General features: G+C 45.7%; 1 protein-coding gene across 1 annotated transcript; it reads right to left on the bottom strand.

Annotated features, from left to right (window-relative positions):
- Positions 1-286: 286 nt before the first annotated feature.
- LOC125513120 (F-box/LRR-repeat protein 14-like) lies at positions 287-17626 on the bottom strand. The gene is made up of 2 exons (XM_048678164.2): positions 17554-17626; positions 287-2245 (listed from the first exon to the last, which is right to left on the bottom strand). Exon 2 carries the CDS (start codon positions 2225-2227, stop codon positions 749-751), a length of 1479 nt encoding a protein of 492 aa, XP_048534121.2. The 5' UTR covers positions 2228-2245; positions 17554-17626; the 3' UTR covers positions 287-748.
- Positions 17627-18304: the final 678 nt, after the last annotated feature.

The raw sequence follows: 18304 nt of genomic DNA, 5'->3' as shown, positions 1-18304 counted from the left end.
CCCCCCTCAAAAAGGTAAGAATAAAATGTTGTTGAGTGTTGGATGTCCAGAGCAAAGACATGATGTGACTACCTACATGTAATTAGCACATAGCTATGTTATAGGCCTTCAGTAGTTTCAGTTGTTCCTCAACTTCAGGCCATCTTAGAATCTAAATCTACAATTATGCTACTAGTAACTAGCACTATACTTTTGAGACATCCTCCAGTAGAGTTGAGGTCATCAAAACAAGCATGCCGCCTTTGTAAATGTCCATCGAAACTTGGACATATAATATTATTAATACAACGACCCGTACCAAAATTGCCGTGCGAACATAGCAGGCAGATATATATGTCTTCAAAAGCACTTGCGCAACAAAAAAGGGTCCATGACATTTGCTTAAATAATACAAATAACACCAAACGGTCATATAGTGCCTCCACAGCAAAAACAGGGAATCTTGAGGCCTACTTATGCCGGTTTCGAAACAGCTACAGAGAGTAGAACTTAAGTAACCAGAATTACGTACGGTTTATATTAATACACAAGTGGTGCCTACTACTAAAGTTTCATTTAGCAGATGCCGTCAAAAGATCATCACTAGACTGCCATAAAGGAAAATCATTGCAGTGAAGGTAGAAGGCAACAAAAAGTTCAGAGAGGTGAATCTGGGTCGGATGATGCACAACCTTATCCAATGATGCACACTGAACAACTTAATGGCTTCAGCAGCAAATTCATACTGAAAATTTTGGAGGCCACTTCATCAATAGGCCCCAAGACCAATTGTCTTCATAAGGGCATCTGAACAGTCCTTGGAGTAGTGAACCGACTTGGCAACACCCTGCGCAGCTTCACCCTGCGCAGCTTCCAGAGAGATCTCACCACAATAATCAATGACCAAAGACTCTAACTTATGTACACATCCCAGTTCAGCCACTCCGGCATCAGTAACGTTATGACACATCCGAAGTGTGAGATTACTCAAGCATGGGGTGTGCGCAATGAAGCGCATCCCAACATCAGTTACTGCATGGCACAATATAAGCTCGAGTGTCTCCAGATGAGGTGAGGATGCGAGGGCCTTCATCCCCTTGTCATCAAAGAAGTTGGCGTTGTTGAGCACGAGAACACGAATCGGGCAGGACTGAATGAGCACCAGAAAACCCTCTTGTGTGAATCCTATTTCTGATGGCCAGTCACGAGAACATCCTGTAAAGCTGAGGTCTACGATCTGAAGCATACGACAGTTTAGGGCTAGAGCGTAAAGGTTGTTATCTGTAAATGACGTCCTGGTTTCACAATAGCCGACATCACTAGAGTAAAGCTGCAGGTTGAGCCAAAGTGAGATGCTTTTAAGGTTGCTGCAGCTCCGAGATAATGCAATCATGTCATTATCATTTAGGGCATGAACATACTCAAGGCAAAGCTTCTCCAATGCTTTACACTTCCCTAGGACAACACGAAGCCCTACATCTGGCCAAGTTTTAATATGCGCCAACCTTAAATCATTCAAACTCTCACAGCAAAAATCACATATATCCATGCTGTGAGCATCGTATGAGGAGTCATAGACCTTACCACCTACGGCTATAAGACTATCATATTTTCCTCTTTTCCTCTCAAACTCAAACTTCTGGAGCTTCATCCATCCTGGACCAAACTTTAGGAAGTCATGATGATTGATTCTTTTGCAATTCTTCACTACAAACTCTTCCAATGATCCATCCCTACCAAGGTATTCCAGCCACTCTACACTGTCGATTTTCTCGCAATCAATAAGGTGGAGAGCAGATAGACTTGTGCAACCAAGTACAACCGAGAAAAGCCCAATCGAAGTTATTTGTGGTGTGGAGTTCAGCCTGAGAGACACCAATTTCTTGCAATTCGCTAAGCAACCAAGCCCAGAGTCATCGATGCATGAACAGAAGCTTAAGGTGAGGTCAATCAACAAGGAACAGTGAGATGAAAACACAAGAAGGCCCTTGTTGTCCAGCTGCTTTCCATGTCCAGGTATCCAGCCAGAGTAATTGATTTCCACTTTCCGCAGATTTGGGAAGCGGGCGCACAATGATGTCAGTGCTCTTGCAGCAGTGCAAAGACCGGAACCAACACGGATAGCACCCCTTTGACTCCCCTCTATCTTGTAGAGCTGCTTTGACACAAGGGAAAGAGAGTTGAGATCACTTGTCATGGTGATCCTGTTGAGAATCTCTGTCAGCAGAGCCTCCGGTAGGTCCTCCATGGAACAAATTCAATTCAGCTGTACCAATCAGGTAAGGTTCAGAAAACAACCAAAGAGCTGGACTCAAAGCTTATGATATATCTGAATAATGCATGTGACGATGGAGACCACACTGGCGACAAACACTCATTACGAAAAATATATTGATGAACTTTGAGCAATTTTTTATCCATCCAAATCTTGTGTTTTGTTCATAAGCATGGAGATTTATCGAAGTAGCTAGCTAGCACCTTATCTGTGTCTAGATTGTTGGAAAGAAAAAAATGACGCTACAGGCAGGCCACATCATTAAATTAAACTAGCTAACACCATAATTAAGTAGCAAGCAAAGTCTGAATACTGAACTAACTAAGAGAATAAGTACAAAGAAACGAGATAGAATTGATGCAAGCAATTCCGCAAGAAGAACCACGGTCAGGCTTACTTTAATTCTGAATTATACACAGAAAGCAATTCTGGAAGAACCATGTGTATGCTATCCAGTCACGTCAGGCTGAATCCGAACCAACTTTTTCTTCGAGAACTTATTTGGAGGCACCTAATTAATAAGATGAAAATCAGAGCATATATGCAAATTAGTTAGTACGTGTGGCTCTTGCTTGGGCAAGAAAGAAAGTAGGGAAATCATTATGCCACAGCCGGTGAGTTGAGTTCACACGGTGCAGTTATTAATGAGTTCAACTAGAAATATAACTCAGTATTTGCTAAAACCATAGGCAAAAAGCTTACTTTCTACTAGTACTACCTACGAGAATGGCTTTACAACATTAACTAACTTTATTTATGGACTAACTAAGATAATGCAAAGTAAATGTAAAGAATCTGAACCAACCAGGAACGCATGGAGATTGCTAGAAAGAAAAAAATGGCGCTACCACCATAATAAAGTAGCAAGCAGAGCCGGAATAATAATAATAAACTAAGAAAGAGAATACAAAGAAACGTGCTGAATCTGAACCAACTTATTTGGACTTTGGAGGCACCTGGCTAATTAATAACAAGAAAACCAGAGCATATATGCAAATTAGTTGCTAGCACTTGTAGCACTTGGTTGTTCAAGAAAGAAAGTAAGGAAATCAATCATTTTGCCTGCCACGAACGATGTGTTCACAGGGCCAATCTGATATCTGTTCAACAGAAATACTACTAGTATTTGCTGCAACGCTAGGCAAAAAGCTTACTTTCTACTACCTAGGAGAATGGCTTTCCAACATTAATAACTAATAAGTTTATATATGGATGATATATACTACCGGATTGGTTTCCCCTATCAATTAAGAAAGCGAATGAAAAAAAAGCGTCTACATGTGTGTCACGGCCCACGGGCGTACCGGGCTGCGTCCCGTGACTAGGGCCAGGCCCATGTAATGACTGAGTGAGCGATGAGCGTGTGTGTGTGGCCTCGTCTCTTAAGGCGTGGCAGGTGAGGAGAGAAAGGGGGAGTCTGATTAACTATCCTCTGGTCTGTACCTAACCTTCTGTCTGCTACCTCGATCCCCAATTCCCTCTCCAAGTTCCTTTCCCTGGAGACCTAGTTCGTCACAATTGGTATTCAGAGCAACCGATCCTGCCCACTCTGGCGCCGAGCAAACAGAACCAGCAGATCGAGGCCATGAGCCAGAGAGTGGAGGAGATGAACGAGCAGAATCAGACTATGGCCGATCTGATGAAGCAGCTGCTCGTGGAGTTCAAGGACGGCCTCGACCAGGGGGCCGCCCGCAAGCAACCAGGACGCGAGGCCTGGGGTCGAGCAGCCGGAGGTCGACCGCGGAGGAGTGACCGCTCCATCTCCAAGGGCTGCACCGGTGCCGCCCACGCACCTGCTGCGCCCGCATCAGGATCGTGCCGCCGCCGACCACTACCACCTCGGGCGTGCTGGATTCAGGTCAAGTGACCGCCGCGACGCCCATCTCTTCCGGGGTGATGCTCCTGGGTTCTTGGGAGCCGGGATGCATGCCCCGGTCACAGGTGCGCCCAATCACAGTGTCTCAATTCCGGGTCGCAATTTTGGGGGAGGAGAGCATGGGTATGAAGATGATAGGACATATCATGAGCATTGGGGGCGTCCACCAGGATCGCACACACCCAAAATGGAATTCCCTAAGTTTGATGGGGAAAATCCTAAGCTCTGGCAGCAGCAATGTGAAGTTTATTTTGAGTTGTTTAGAGTCCGGGAGAGTTTCAAAACTCGCTATGCTGTGCTGAACTTTCGGGGTACAGCTGCCTTGTGGTGGCAGAATGTTGAAGCCCAGGGCCGCATAGATAATTGGCCAACTATGTGCAGTTTGGTGCAGGAGAAGTTTGGGAAGAACAAGTATGCCAATTACCGTAGACAATTGCGTGCTCTTAGGCAAACTGGTAGTGTAGCTGAGTACTATGAGCATTTTAAGCAACTAAGGCATCAAATTTTGCTTTGCAATTCCAACTTAGATGAGAGTTTCTTTGTGGAGGAGTTTGTTTCGGGATTGCGGGATGACATTCGTTCTGCTATTTGGTTACATCGCCCCGAAAATCTCGATACTGCTTGTACTTTGGCAATGTTGCAGGAAGAGGAGCTGGACCCGTACAAGAGGCGTTCATTTTACAAGCACGATCGTGACCAGAACAAGCATGATCGCGATCAGTACAAGAACAATATACGGTCCAAAGTGACTGGCAAATCTGATGAGGCTCGTCGTGCTACCTCCTCCAGATGACAAGGTGGAGTCTCTCAAGGCCTTCCGTAGGGCAAAAGGGTTATGTTTCACCTGCGGAGACAAATGGAGCAAAACACACAAGTGCCCTGATCACGTGCCTCTCCATGTTATTGAGGAACTGATTGAGGTGCTCCAAGCTGAGGATCCTCCAACAGAAGAGGGCGAGATGGGTGCATCCAGTGATGATAGTGAGATCATGATGCTTCGCTCGCCGGAGGCTGTGTCCAAGAGCTCGACCAAGCGCACACTCTGACTGCACGGTTTCATCGGCAAGCGACACATATTAATCCTAGTGGACTCAGGCAGTGATTGCTCATTTGTGAATGAGCAACTGGTCAAGGAGATGGATCTCACCACCGAACCAACGCCTCCATCGACGTTTGTTATTGCAGATGGAAACAGGATGAGGTGTGATTCTTTTGTGCCTCAACTGGAATGGGGAGTGCAAGGACATTCATTCACTCAGGATGTCAAGGTGCTACCGCTGGGCTGTTATGACCTGATTCTGGGAGCCGACTGGCTTTGTGATCATAGCCCCATGTGGGCAAACTGGAGGGGGCATTGTCTCCGGTTCTCTCACAAGGGGAGATGTATCACCCTCCAAGGGATTACTGACAAAGTCGTGACTTGCAAGAAGATGTCAGCAAGGAAGGTGCGTGGGCTGCTTCATCATCATGCGGTCACACACATGGTGCAAGTGTCTCCGGCGGCAGTATCCATGGTGTGTTCCCTTGAACAAAGCTCTGAAACAGAGGAACATACTATACCGAGTGAAATGCAGCCACTGTTGGAGGAGTTCGCTGAACTGTTTGCTACACCTCAAGCACTGCCGCCACATCGAGCTGCAGACCATCGCATTCCACTGGTGGCTGGAGCACAACCAGTTAAAGTACGCCCCTATCGCTATACACCACAACAAAAAACAGAGATTGAAAAGCAAGTTAAGGAGATGTTGCGCAACGGCATTATTCAACACAGTGTGAGTCCATTTGCTTCTCCGGTGTTGCTTGTGCGAAAGAAAGATGGCAGCTGGCGTTTCTGTGTTGATTACCATCACCTCAATGCCCTCACAATCAAGAACAAGCACCCCATGCCAGTGATTGACGAGTTACTCGATGAGTTAGCAGGTGCCCGATTTTTCACCAAATTGGATTTCAGGTCGGGGTACCATCAAATTCGTGTTGCAGCAGAAGATCAATACAAAACTGCATTCCAGACTCATCAAGGCTTGTATGAGTTCCTGGTGATGCCCTTTGGGGTCACTAATGGACCACCAACCTTCCAAGGAGTGGTGAATCAACTATTTGAACCTGATCTACGCCACAGTGTGCTTGTGTTTGTTGATGATGTGTTAGTTTACAACAAAACAAAAGAAGAACATTTGCAACAGCTCCGACGGGTCTTTGTGGTACTGAAACAAAATCAGTTTTTCTTGAAGCGAAGCAAATGTTCTTTCATGCAACAAGAACTCGAATATTTGGGGCACGTGGTGAGTGAAAAAGGGGTGGCAACCGGTACGGCCAAAGTCCAAGCAGTGAAGAATTGGCCTTGCCCGACATCATCCAAGGCATTGCGTGGATTTCTAGGTTTAACTGGGTACTACCGCAAGTTTGTACAGCATTACGGCATCCTGGCACGACCATTGACTCAACTTCTGAAGAAACACGTTCCATTTCAATGGGGTCTCGACCAGCAAAATGCTTTTGAACTGCTCAAGCAAGCTATGATCAAGGCACCAGTTTTAGCCATTCCGGATTTTGGGGTACAGTTTGTGTTGGAAACGGATGCGTGCAACACGGGCATCGGAGCAGTCCTCATGCAGAAAGAGCACCCAGTGGCATATCTGTTGGAAATATGCCCTAGAGGCAATAATAAATTAGTTATTATTATATTTCCTTGTTCATGACAATCGTTTATTATCCATGCTATAATTGTATTGATAGGAAACTCAGATACATGTGTGGATACATAGACAACACCATGTCCCTAGTAAGCCTCTAGTTGACTAGCTCGTTGATCAATAGATGGTTACGGTTTCCTGACCATGGACATTGGATGTCGTTGATAACGGGATCACATCATTAGGAGAATGATGTGATGGACAAGACCCAATCCTAAGCCTAGCACAAAGATCGTGTAGTTCGTATGCTAAAGCTTTTCTAATGTCAAGTATCATTTCCTTAGACCATGAGATTGTGCAACTCCCGGATACCGTAGGAATGCTTTGGGTGTATCAAACGTCACAACGTAACTGGGTGACTATAAAGGTGCACTACAGGTATCTCCGAAAGTGTCTGTTGGGTTGGCACGAATCGAGACTGGGATTTGTCACTCCGTGTAAGCGGAGAGGTATCTCTGGGCCCACTCGGTAGGACATCATCATAATGTGCACAATATGATCAAGGAGTTGATCACGGGATGATGTGTTACGGAATGAGTAAAGAGACTTGCTGGTAACGAGATTGAACAAGGTATCGGGATACCGACGATCGAATCTCTGGCAAGTGTCGTACCGCTAGACAAAGGGAATTGTATACGGGATTGATTAAGTCCTTGACATCGTGGTTCATCCGATGAGATCATCGTGGAACATGTGGGAGCCAACATGGGTATCCAGATCCCGCTGTTGGTTATTGACCGGAGAACGTCTCGGTCATGTCTGCATGGTTCCCGAACCCGTAGGGTCTGCACACTTAAGGTTCGATGACGCTAGGGTTATAAAGGAAGTTTGTATGTGGTTACCGAATGTTGTTCGGAGTCCCGAATGAGATCCTGGATGTCACGAGGAGTTCCGGAATGGTCCGGAGGTAAAGATTTATATATAGGAAGTCCTATTTCGGCCATCGGGACAAGTTTCGGGGTCATCGATATTGTACCGGGACAACCGGAAGGGTCCCGGGGGCCCACCGGGTGGGGCCACCTGCCCCGGGGGGCCACATGGGCTGTAGGGGGTGCGCCTTGGCCTACATGGGCCAAGGGCACCAGCCCCAAGAGGCCCATGCGCCTAGGGAACCCTAAAAGGAAGAGTCCCAGAAGGGGAAGGCACCTCCTAGGTGCCTTGGGGGGGATGGACTCCTCCCCTGGCCGCCGCCCACTAGGAGATTGGATCTCCTAGGGCTGGCGCACCCCCCCTTGGGATCCCTATATATAGTGGGGGTAGAGGGCCTCTTGAGACACACCTTTTGCCTTTGGTGCAGCCCCTCCCTCTCTCCCAAGTTCTTCTCCTCTCCCGTGGTGCTTGGCGAAGCCCTGCAGGATTGCCACGCTCCTCCACCACCACCACGCCGTTGTGCTGCTGCTGGATGGAGTCTTCCTCAACCTCTCCCTCTCTCCTTGCTGGATCAAGGCATGGGAGACGTCATCGGGCTGTACGTGTGTTGAACGCGGAGGTGCCGTCCGTTCGGCACTAGGATCTCCGGTGATTTGAATCACGACGAGTACGACTCCATCAACCCCGTTCTCTTGAACGCTTCCGCTTAGCGATCTACAAGGGTATGTAGATGCACTCTCCTTCCCCTCGTTGCTGGTTTCTCCATAGATCGATCTTGGTGATTCGTAGGAAAATTTTGAATTTCTGCTACGTTCCCCAACAGTGGCATCATGAGCTAGGTCTATTGCGTAGATTCTATGCACGAGTAGAACACAAAGTAGTTGTGGGCGTTGATTTTGTTCAATATGCTTGCCGTTACTAGTCTTATCTTGATTCGGCAGCATCGTGGGATGAAGCGGCCCGGACCAACCTTACACGTACTCTTACGTGAGACCGGTTCCACCGACAAACATGCACTAGTTGCATAAGGTGGCTGGCGGGTGTCTGTCTCTCCCACTTTAGTCGGATCGGATTCGATGAAAAGGGTCCTTATGAAGGGTAAATAGCAATTGGCATATCACGTTGTGGTTTTTGCGTAGGTAAGAAACGTTCTTGCTAGAAACCCATAGCAGCCACGTAAAACATGCAAACAACAATTAGAGGACGTCTAACTTGTTTTTGCAGGGTATGCTATGTGATGTGATATGGCCAAAGGATGTGATGAATGATATATGTGATGTATGAGATTGATCATGTTCTTGTAATAGGAATCACGACTTGCATGTCAATGAGTATGACAACCGGCAGGAGCCATAGGAGTTGTCTTTATTTATTTATGACATGCGTGTCAACATAAACGTCATGTAATTACTTTACTTTATTGCTAACCGTTAGCTGTAGTAGTAGAAGTAATAGATGACGTGACAACTTCAAGAAGACACGATGATGGAGATCATGATGATGGAGATCATGGTGTCATGCCGGTGACAATGATGATCATGGAGCCCCGAAGATGGAGATCAAAAGGAGCAAAATGATATTGGCCATATCATGTCACTATTTGATTGCATGTGATGTTTATCATGTTTATACATCTTATTTGCTTAGTACGACGATAGTATATAAGATGATCCCTCATTAAAATTTCAAGAAAGTGTTCCCCCTAACTGTGCACCGTTGCGACAGTTCGTTGTTTCAATGCACCACGTGATGATCGGGTGTTTGATCCAAACGTTCACATACAACGGGTGTAAGACAGATTTACACATGCAAACACTTAGGTTGACTTGACGAGCCTAGCATGTGTATAGACATGGCCTCGGAACACAGAAGACCGAAAGGTCGAGCATGAGTCGTATAGAAGATACGATCAACATGAAGATGTTCATCGATGTTGACTAGTCCGTCTCACGTGATGATCGGACACGGCCTAGTTGACTCGGATCATGTAATCACTTAGATGACTAGAGGGATGTCTATCTGAGTGGGAGTTCATAAGATGAACTTAATTATCCTGAACATAGTCAAAAGGATTTTTGCAAATTATGTCGTAGCTCGCGCTTTAGTTCTATTGTTTAGATATGTTCCTAGAGAAAAATTAGTTGAAAGTTGATAGTAGAAATTATGCGGACTAGGTCCGTAAACTGAGGATTGTCCTCATTGCTTCTTAGAAGGCTTATGTCCTTAATGCACCGCTCAGTGTGCTGAACCTCGAACGTTGTCTGTAGATGTTGCGAACATCTGACATACACATTTTGATAAACTACGTGACAATTCAGTTAAATGGTTTAGAGTTGAGGCACCAAAGACATTTTTGAAACGTCGCGAAACATATGAGATGTTTTGAGGGATGAAATTGGAATTTCAGGCTCGTGCCCACGTCAAGAGGTATAAGACCTCCGACGATTTTCTTAGCCTGCAAACTAAGGGAGAAAAGCTCAATTGTTGAGCTTGTGCTCAGATTGTCTGAGTACAACAATCATTTGAATCAAGTGGGAGTTGATCTTCCAGATGAGATAGTGATGTTTTCTCCAAAGTCATTACCACCAAGCTGCTAGAGCTTCGTGATGAACTATAATATATCAGGGACATATATGATGATCTTTGAGATATTTGCGATGTTTGACACCACGAAAGTAGAAATCAAGAAGGAGCATCAATTGTTGATGGTTGGTGAAACCACTAGTTTCAAGAAGGGCAAGGGCAAGAAGGAATACTTCATGAAACGGCAATTCAGCTGCTGCTCTAGTGAAGAAACCCAAGGTTGAACCCAAACCCGAGACTAAGTGCTTCTGTAATAAGGGGAACAGCCACTGGAGCAGAATTACCCTAGATACTTGGTAGGTTAGAAGGCTGGCAAGGTCGATAGAAGTATATTGGATATACATTGTGTTGATGTGTACTTTACTAGTACTCCTAGTAGCACCAGGGTATTAGATACCGGTTCGGTTGCTAAGTGTTAGTAACTCGAAATAAAAGCTACGGAATAAACGGAGACTAGCTAAAGGTGAGCTGACGATATGTGTTGGAAGTGTTTCCAATGTTGATATGATCAAGCATCACACGCTCCTTCTACCATCGAGATTGGTGTTAAACCTAAATAATGGTTATTTGGTGTTTGCGTTGAGCATAGACATGATTGGATTATGTCTATTGCAATACGGCTATTCATTTAAGAAGAATAATGGTTACTCTGTTTATTTGAATAATACCTTCAATGGTCTTACACCTAAAATGAATTGTTTGTTGAATATCGATCGTAGTGATACACATGTTCATGCCAAAAGATATAAGATAGTAATGATAGTACCACCTACTTGTGGCACTGCCACTTAAGTCATATCGGTATAAAACGCATGAAGAAGCTCCATGTTGATGGATCTTTGGGCTCACTCATTTTTGAAAAGTTTGAGACATGCGAACCGTGTCTATTGGTGTATATGCATGAAGAAACTCCATGCAGATGGATCGTTTGGACTCACTTGATTTTGAATCACTTGAGATATGCAAATCTTACCACATGGGCAAGATGACTGAAAGCCTTGTTTTCAGTAAAATGGAACTAGAAAGCAACTTGTTGGAAGTAGTACATTTTGATGTGTGCAGTCCAATGAGTGCTGAGGCGTGTAGTGGATATCGTTATGTTCTTACTTCACAGATGATTTGAGTAGATGTTGAGTGTATTTACTTGATGAATCACGAGTCTGAATTATTGAAAGGTTCAAGTAATTTCAGGGTGAAGTTGAAAGATCGTCGTGACAAGAGGATAGAAGTATCTATGATATGATCATAGAGATGAATATCTGAATTACGAGTTTGGCACAGAATTAAGACATTGTGGAAATTGTTTCACAACTGATACAGCCTGGAACACCATAGTGTGATGGTGTGTCCGAACATCATAACTGCACCCTATTGGGTATGATGCATACCATGATGTCTCTTATCGAATTACCACGATAGTTTATGGGTTAGGCATTAGAGACAACCACATTCACTTTAAAAGCGGCACCACGTAATTCCGTTGAGACGACACCGAATGAACTATTGTTTAGAGAAACCTAAGCTGTCATTTCTTAAAATTTTGGGGCTGCGGCGCTTATGTGAAAAAGTTTCAGGCTGATAAGCTCGAACCCAAAGCGGATGAATGCATCTTCATAGGACACCCAAAACAGTTGGGTATACCTCCTGTCTCAGATTCGAAAGCAATAAGGGATTGTTCCTAGAATCGGGTCCTTTATCGAGGAAAAGTTTCTCTCGAAAGAATTGAGTGGGAGGATGGTGGAGACTTGATGAGGTTATTGAACCGTCACTTCAACTAGTGTATAGCAGGGCACAAAGAAGTTGTTCCTGTGGCACCTACACCAATTGAAGTGGAAGCTTATGATAGTGATCATGAAACTTCAGATCAAGTCACTACCAAACCTCGTAGGATGACAAGGGTGCGTACTACTTCAGAGTGGTACGTAATCCTGTCTTGGAAGTCATGTTGCTAGACAACAATGAACCTACGAGCTATGGAGAAGCGATGGTGGGCCTGGATTCCGATAAATGGCTCGAGGCCATATAATCCGAGAGAGGATCCATATATGAAAACAAAGTGTAGACTTTGGAAGAACTACTTGATGGTCGTAAGGCTGTTGAGTACAGATGGATTTTAAAAGGAAGATGGACAATGATGGTAAGTATCACCATTAAGAAAGCTCGACTTGTCGTTAAGATGTTTTCTGACAAGTTCAAGGAGTTGACTACGGTGAGATTTTCTCACTCGTAGCGATGCTAAGAGTCTGTTGGAATTATGTTAGCGATTACTGCATTATTTATGAAATCTTGCAGATAGGATGTCAAAACATTGTTTCCTCGATGATTTTCTTGAGGAAAGGTTGTATGTGATACAATCGGAAGGTTTTGTCAATCCTGAAAGATGCTAATAAGTATGCAAAGCTCCAGCTATCCTTCTGAGGACTGGAGTAAGCATCTCGGAGTTGGAATGTATGCTTTGATGAGATGATCAAAGATTTTGGGTGTATACAAAGTTTATGAGAAACTTGTATTTCCAAAGAAGTGAGTGGGAGCACTATAGAATTTCTGATGAGTATATGTTGGTGACATATTGTTGATCAAAAATGATGTAGAATTTTTGGAAAGCATATAGGGTTATTTGGAAAGTGTTTTTCAATGGAAAGCCTGGATTAAGCTACTTAAACATTGAGCATCAAGATCTATAAGGATAGATCAAAACGCTTAATGGTACTTTCAAATGAGCACATACCTTGACATAATCTTGAAGGTGTTCAAGATGGATCAGTCAAAGAAGGAGTTCTTGCCTGAGTTATAAGGTATGAAGTTAAGACTTAAAGCTCGACCACGGCAGAATAGAGAGAAAGGACGAAGGTCGTCCCCTATGCTTAAGACGTAGGCTCTTCAGTATGCTATGCTGTGTACCGCACCTGAAGTGTGCCTTGCCATGAGTCAGTCAAGGGGTACAAGAGTGATCCAAGAATGGATCATAGGACAGCGGTCAAATTTATCCTTAGTAACTAGTCGACTAAGGAATTTTCTCGGTTATGGAGGTGATAAAGAGTTCGTCGTAAAGGGTTACGTCGATGCAAGCTTAACACCTATCCGGATAGCTCTGAGTAGAGATACCGGATACGTATAATGGAGCAACAATTTAGAATAGCTCCAAGTAGAACAGTTATTTGGAATAGCTCCAGATAGAACGTGGTAGCTACATCTAGGAGATGACATAGAGATTTGTAAAGCACACACGGATCTGAAAGGTTCAGACCCGTTGACTAAAACCTCTCTCACAAGCAACATGATCAAACCCAGAACTCATTGAGTGTTAATCACATAGTGATGTGAACTAGATTATTGACTCTAGTAAACTCTTTGGATGTTGGTCACATGGCGAGGTGACCTGTGAGTGTTAATCACATGGCGATGTGAACTAGATTATTGACTCTAGTGCAAGTGGGAGACTGTTGGAAATATGCCCTAGAGGCAATAATAAATTAGTTATTATTATATTTCCTTGTTCATGATAATCGTTTATTATCCATGCTATAATTGTATTGATAGGAAACTCAGATACATGTGTGGATACATAGACAACACCATGTCCCTAGTAAGCCTCTAGTTGACTAGCTCATTGATCAATAGATGGTTACGGTTTCCTGACCATGGACATTGGATGTCGTTGATAACGGGATCACATCATTAGGAGAATGATGTGATGGACAAGACCCAATCCTAAGCCTAGCACAAAGATCGTGTAGTTCGTATGCTAAAGCTTTTCTAATGTCAAGTATCATTTCCTTAGACCATGAGATTGTGCAACTCTCGGATACCGTAGGAATGCTTTGGGTGTATCAAACGTCACAACGTAACTGGGTGACTATAAAGGTGCATTACAGGTATCTCCGAAAGTGTCTGTTGGGTTGGCACGAATCGAGACTGGGATTTGCCACTTCGTGTAAGCGGAGAGGTATCTCTGGGCCCACTCGGTAGGACATCATCATAATGTGCACAATATGATCAAGGAGTTGATCACGGGATGATGTGTTACGGAACGAGTAAAGAGACTTGCCGGTAACGAGATTGAACAAGGTATCGTGATACCGACGATCGAATCTCGGGCAAGTGTCGTACCGCTAGACAAAGGGAATTGTATACGGAATTGATTAAGTCCTTGACATCGTGGTTCATCCGATGAGATCATCGTGGAACATGTGGGAGCCAACATGGGTATCCAGATCCCGCTGTTGGTTATTGACCGGAGAACGTCTCGGTCATGTCTGCATGGTTCCCGAACCCGTAGGGTCTGCACACTTAAGGTTCGATGATGCTAGGGTTATAAAGGAAGTTTGTATGTGGTTACCTAATGTTGTTCGGAGTCCCGGATGAGATCCCCGACATCACGAGGAGTTCCGGAATGGTCCGGAGGTAAAGATTTATATATAGGAAGTCCTGTTTCGGCCATCGGGACAAGTTTCGGGGTCATCGGTATTGTACCGGGACCACCGGAAGGGTCCCGGGGGCCCACCGGGTGGAGCCACCTGCCCCGGGGGGGGCACATGGGCTCTAGGGGGTGCGCCTTGTCCTACATGGGCCAAGGGCACCAGCCCCAAGAGGCCCATGCGCCTAGGGAACCCTAAAAGGAAGAGTCCCAGAAGGGGAAGGCACCTCCTAGGTGCCTTGGGGGGGATGGACTCCTCCCCTGGCCGCCGCCCACTAGGAGATTGGATCTCCTAGGGCTGGCGCACCCCCTCCTTGGGATCCCTATATATAGTGGGGGTAGAGGGCCTCTTGAGACACACCTTTTGCCTTTGGTGCAGCCCCTCCCTCTCTCCCAAGTTCTTCTCCTCTCCCGTGGTGCTTGGCGAAGCCCTGCAGGATTGCCACGCTCCTCCACCACCACCACGCCGTTGTGCTGCTGCTGGATGGAGTCTTCCTCAACCTCTCCCTCTTTCCTTGCTGGATCAAGGCATGGGAGACGTCATCGGGCTGTACGTGTGTTGAACGCGGAGGTGCCGTCCGTTCGGCACTAGGATCTCCGGTGATTTGAATCACGACGAGTACGACTCCATCAACCCCGTTCTCTTGAACGCTTTCGCTTAGCGATCTACAAGGGTATGTAGATGCACTCTCCTTCCCCTCGTTGCTGGTTTCTCCATAGATCGATCTTGGTGATTCGTAGGAAAATTTTGAATTTCTGCTACGTTCCCCAACAATATCTCAGTAAGGCCTTGTGCACTTGAAGTCAAGCCCTGTCTACCTATGAGAAGGAGTGTCTTGCCATCATCTACGCCGTAGACAAATGGCGCCCTTACTTGCAACATGCTGAGTTCATCATCCGCACGGATCATCATAGTCTGTTGCACCTTGCAGAACAACGTTTGCACACTGGTGTCCAACACAAGGCTTTTGTCAAGCTCATGGGTTTGCAATATAAGATTCAGTTCAAACAAGGTGTGGCCAATCAAGCAGCAGATGCACTGTCTCGGCAACACGAGGACACCGGAGTGATGGCTATTTCTTCAGCAACCCCAACATGGATGGACAATCTTCAACAGGGTTACGCGGATGATCCGCATGCTTCTCAACTCATAGCTGAGTTAAGCGCATCACCACCAGGCACGGGGAAGGGTGAATTTTCCCTCCGAGATGGTCTTCTTCGCTTCAAAGGCCGTATTTGGGTTGGAGCCAACCCCTTGGCTCAGAACCACATTATGCAAGCTCTGCATTCCAGTGGCATCGGGGGACATTCTGGAATCTATGCCACTTATCATCGTATCAAACAACTGTTTGCATGGACCAAAATGAAGCAGGATGTCAAACGATTTGTGGCGGAATGTCAGACCTGTCAGCGTGCCAAACCTGAACATGTCAAGACACCCGGTTTGCTTCAGCCCTTGCCCATTCCCAAAAGGCCATGGGAGGTGGTCAGCCTTAATTTCATTGAAGGGTTACCCAAATCACACCGGCACGACGTAATTCTGGTTGTCGTCGACAAGCTTACCAAGTATGGGCATTTCATTCCCTTGGCTCATCCATTCACAGCCCTCCAAGTGGCTCAAGCATATATGACTTCTGTGTACCGTCTTCATGGTTTGCCTAAGGTGATCATCTCTGATCGCGACCGTATCTTCACCAGCAACTTTTGGCAAGCTCTCTTCAAACTCTCTGACACAGTGCTGCACATGAGCTCCGCCTATCATCCGCAAACGGACGGCCAAACTGAGCGGCTGAACCAGTGTTTGGAAACATATCTTCGCTGCACAATGCATGCTTGTCCTAAGAAACGGTTTGAGTGGCTCCACCTGGATGAGTACCGGTATAATACTACATATCACTCGGCGTTGGACAAGACACCGTTCGAAGTGCTCTATGGACATGTACCTCGTCATCTTGGAATTGTACCAAGCACCACTAGTTCTGTGGCTGATCTGGATGCGCGGCTTCAAGAGCGCAGTGAGATGCTGCAGCTCCTCCGTCAACAATTGCTTCGTGCCCAGCAAAGGATGAAGTCGCAAGCAGACAAGCATCGCTCTGAACGAAGTTTCAAGGTTGGTGACTCGGTTTACCTCAAGCTTCAGCCATATATACAGACGTCATTGGCCGACAGGTTGAACCAGAAACTCTCTTTCCGCTTCTTCGGACCATACAAGATTCTGGCTCGAATTGGTAATGCAGCATATCGCCTTGATCTGCCCAAGTCAAGTCAGGTGCATCCAGTGGTGCACGTGTCTCAGCTCAAGCGCCATGTTCCAACAGCAGCCAAGGTTAGTGATGAACTGAATTTCCTTGCCTTTACTGTTCCTGAGGCAATCATCAGCTCGGAGACACGCACGCACGGAACAACCACAGCAGGCAGAATTCTCGTCAAGTGGTCAGGCTGGCCGGTGTCCTGCGCGACCTGGGAGAAGGAAGGGGATTTGCGTCGTCGTTTTCCTCGTGCACCGGCATGGGGACATGCCGAAACTAAGGCGGGGGGAATGTCACGGCCCACGGGCGTACCGGGCTGCGTCCCGTGACTAGGGCCAGGCCCATGTAATGACTGAGTGAGCGGTGAGCATGTGTGTGTGGCCTCGTCTCTTAAGGCGTGGCAGGTGAGGAGAGAAAGGGGGGTCTGATTAACTATCCTCTGGTCTGTACCTAACCTTCTGTCTGCTACCTCGATCCCCAATTCCCTCTCCAAGTTCCTTTCCCTGGAGACCTAGTTCGTCACAATGTGGAACCGAGGAACCACTGCAACGAAGGAACAGGGAGGGAGGGTCTCTCAGGAGAGGAGAGGAGAAGCGAAAAAAAGGCGGTACCTTCCTTGAGCACGGCCGGCCGGGAGACGCCGCCGCTCGAGCTCGGAGAGTGCCGCCGTCCGCTTCTTTGATTTGCTCGTCTCTGAAATCCAGCGGAGCGGAGGAAGATGTGGGCCTCGCTCACATGGGCTTTCCACACCCGGAATGGGCTGCGGGCTGACGAGCGCTATTTTTCGGCCTTCTACACATTTTTTTCTTGATAAACACAGAGAAATCTAAAAGTAAGAAAAAGTATAGAATGTTCATATAATCACTTCAGTAAATGAGTAAAATTGTAAGGCATTGTAAAATATGCCCATGTCCATGATTTTTTTTCATCTACTTATTAAAATGTCTAGCAGTTTTTTTAAATGTTCCTGTATGCAAAAAAGAAATGTTCATGTGTGATGCGAAATGTTCACATGTATCAAAATAAAATAAATGTTTGTGTTTATGAAAAAGTGGGCGTGTGTATTTTCATAAGTCTTCCTGCATGTAAAAATAAATGTTCCTGTACAACAGTAAGAATTACCTCATATTCCGGAAGGATTCTTACATGTGAAGGAAATATTCATATATCTTTTGAAAAACACATAAGCACAATTGTGCATCCCCATGAAGTGCAACTATGCTTTTCATGCAAGAAGCACACATGTGCTTCACGCGTGAAGAAAAATATGCTTCGCATGGAAAGCACACGCTCCTCCCAGATGTGAACCGAAATATTAAAAAAAACCAGGAGAATCAAGAAAAAATCAGGAAAAAACAAAAA

Source organism: Triticum urartu, chromosome 6A (assembly GCF_056163025.1).
Source record: "Triticum urartu cultivar PI428250 chromosome 6A, HENAU_Tu73, whole genome shotgun sequence".
In the NCBI taxonomy this organism is placed as follows: Eukaryota; Viridiplantae; Streptophyta; class Magnoliopsida; order Poales; family Poaceae; genus Triticum; species Triticum urartu.
Note: the sequence above shows the minus strand (reverse complement) of the source record. Positions and strands in the feature narration are given on the sequence as shown.

Coding starts and splice junctions, on each gene's coding strand:
- LOC125513120 (XM_048678164.2), bottom strand. CDS start 2,227: ATGGAGGACCTACCGGAGGCTCTGCTGACAGAGATTCTCAACAGGATC.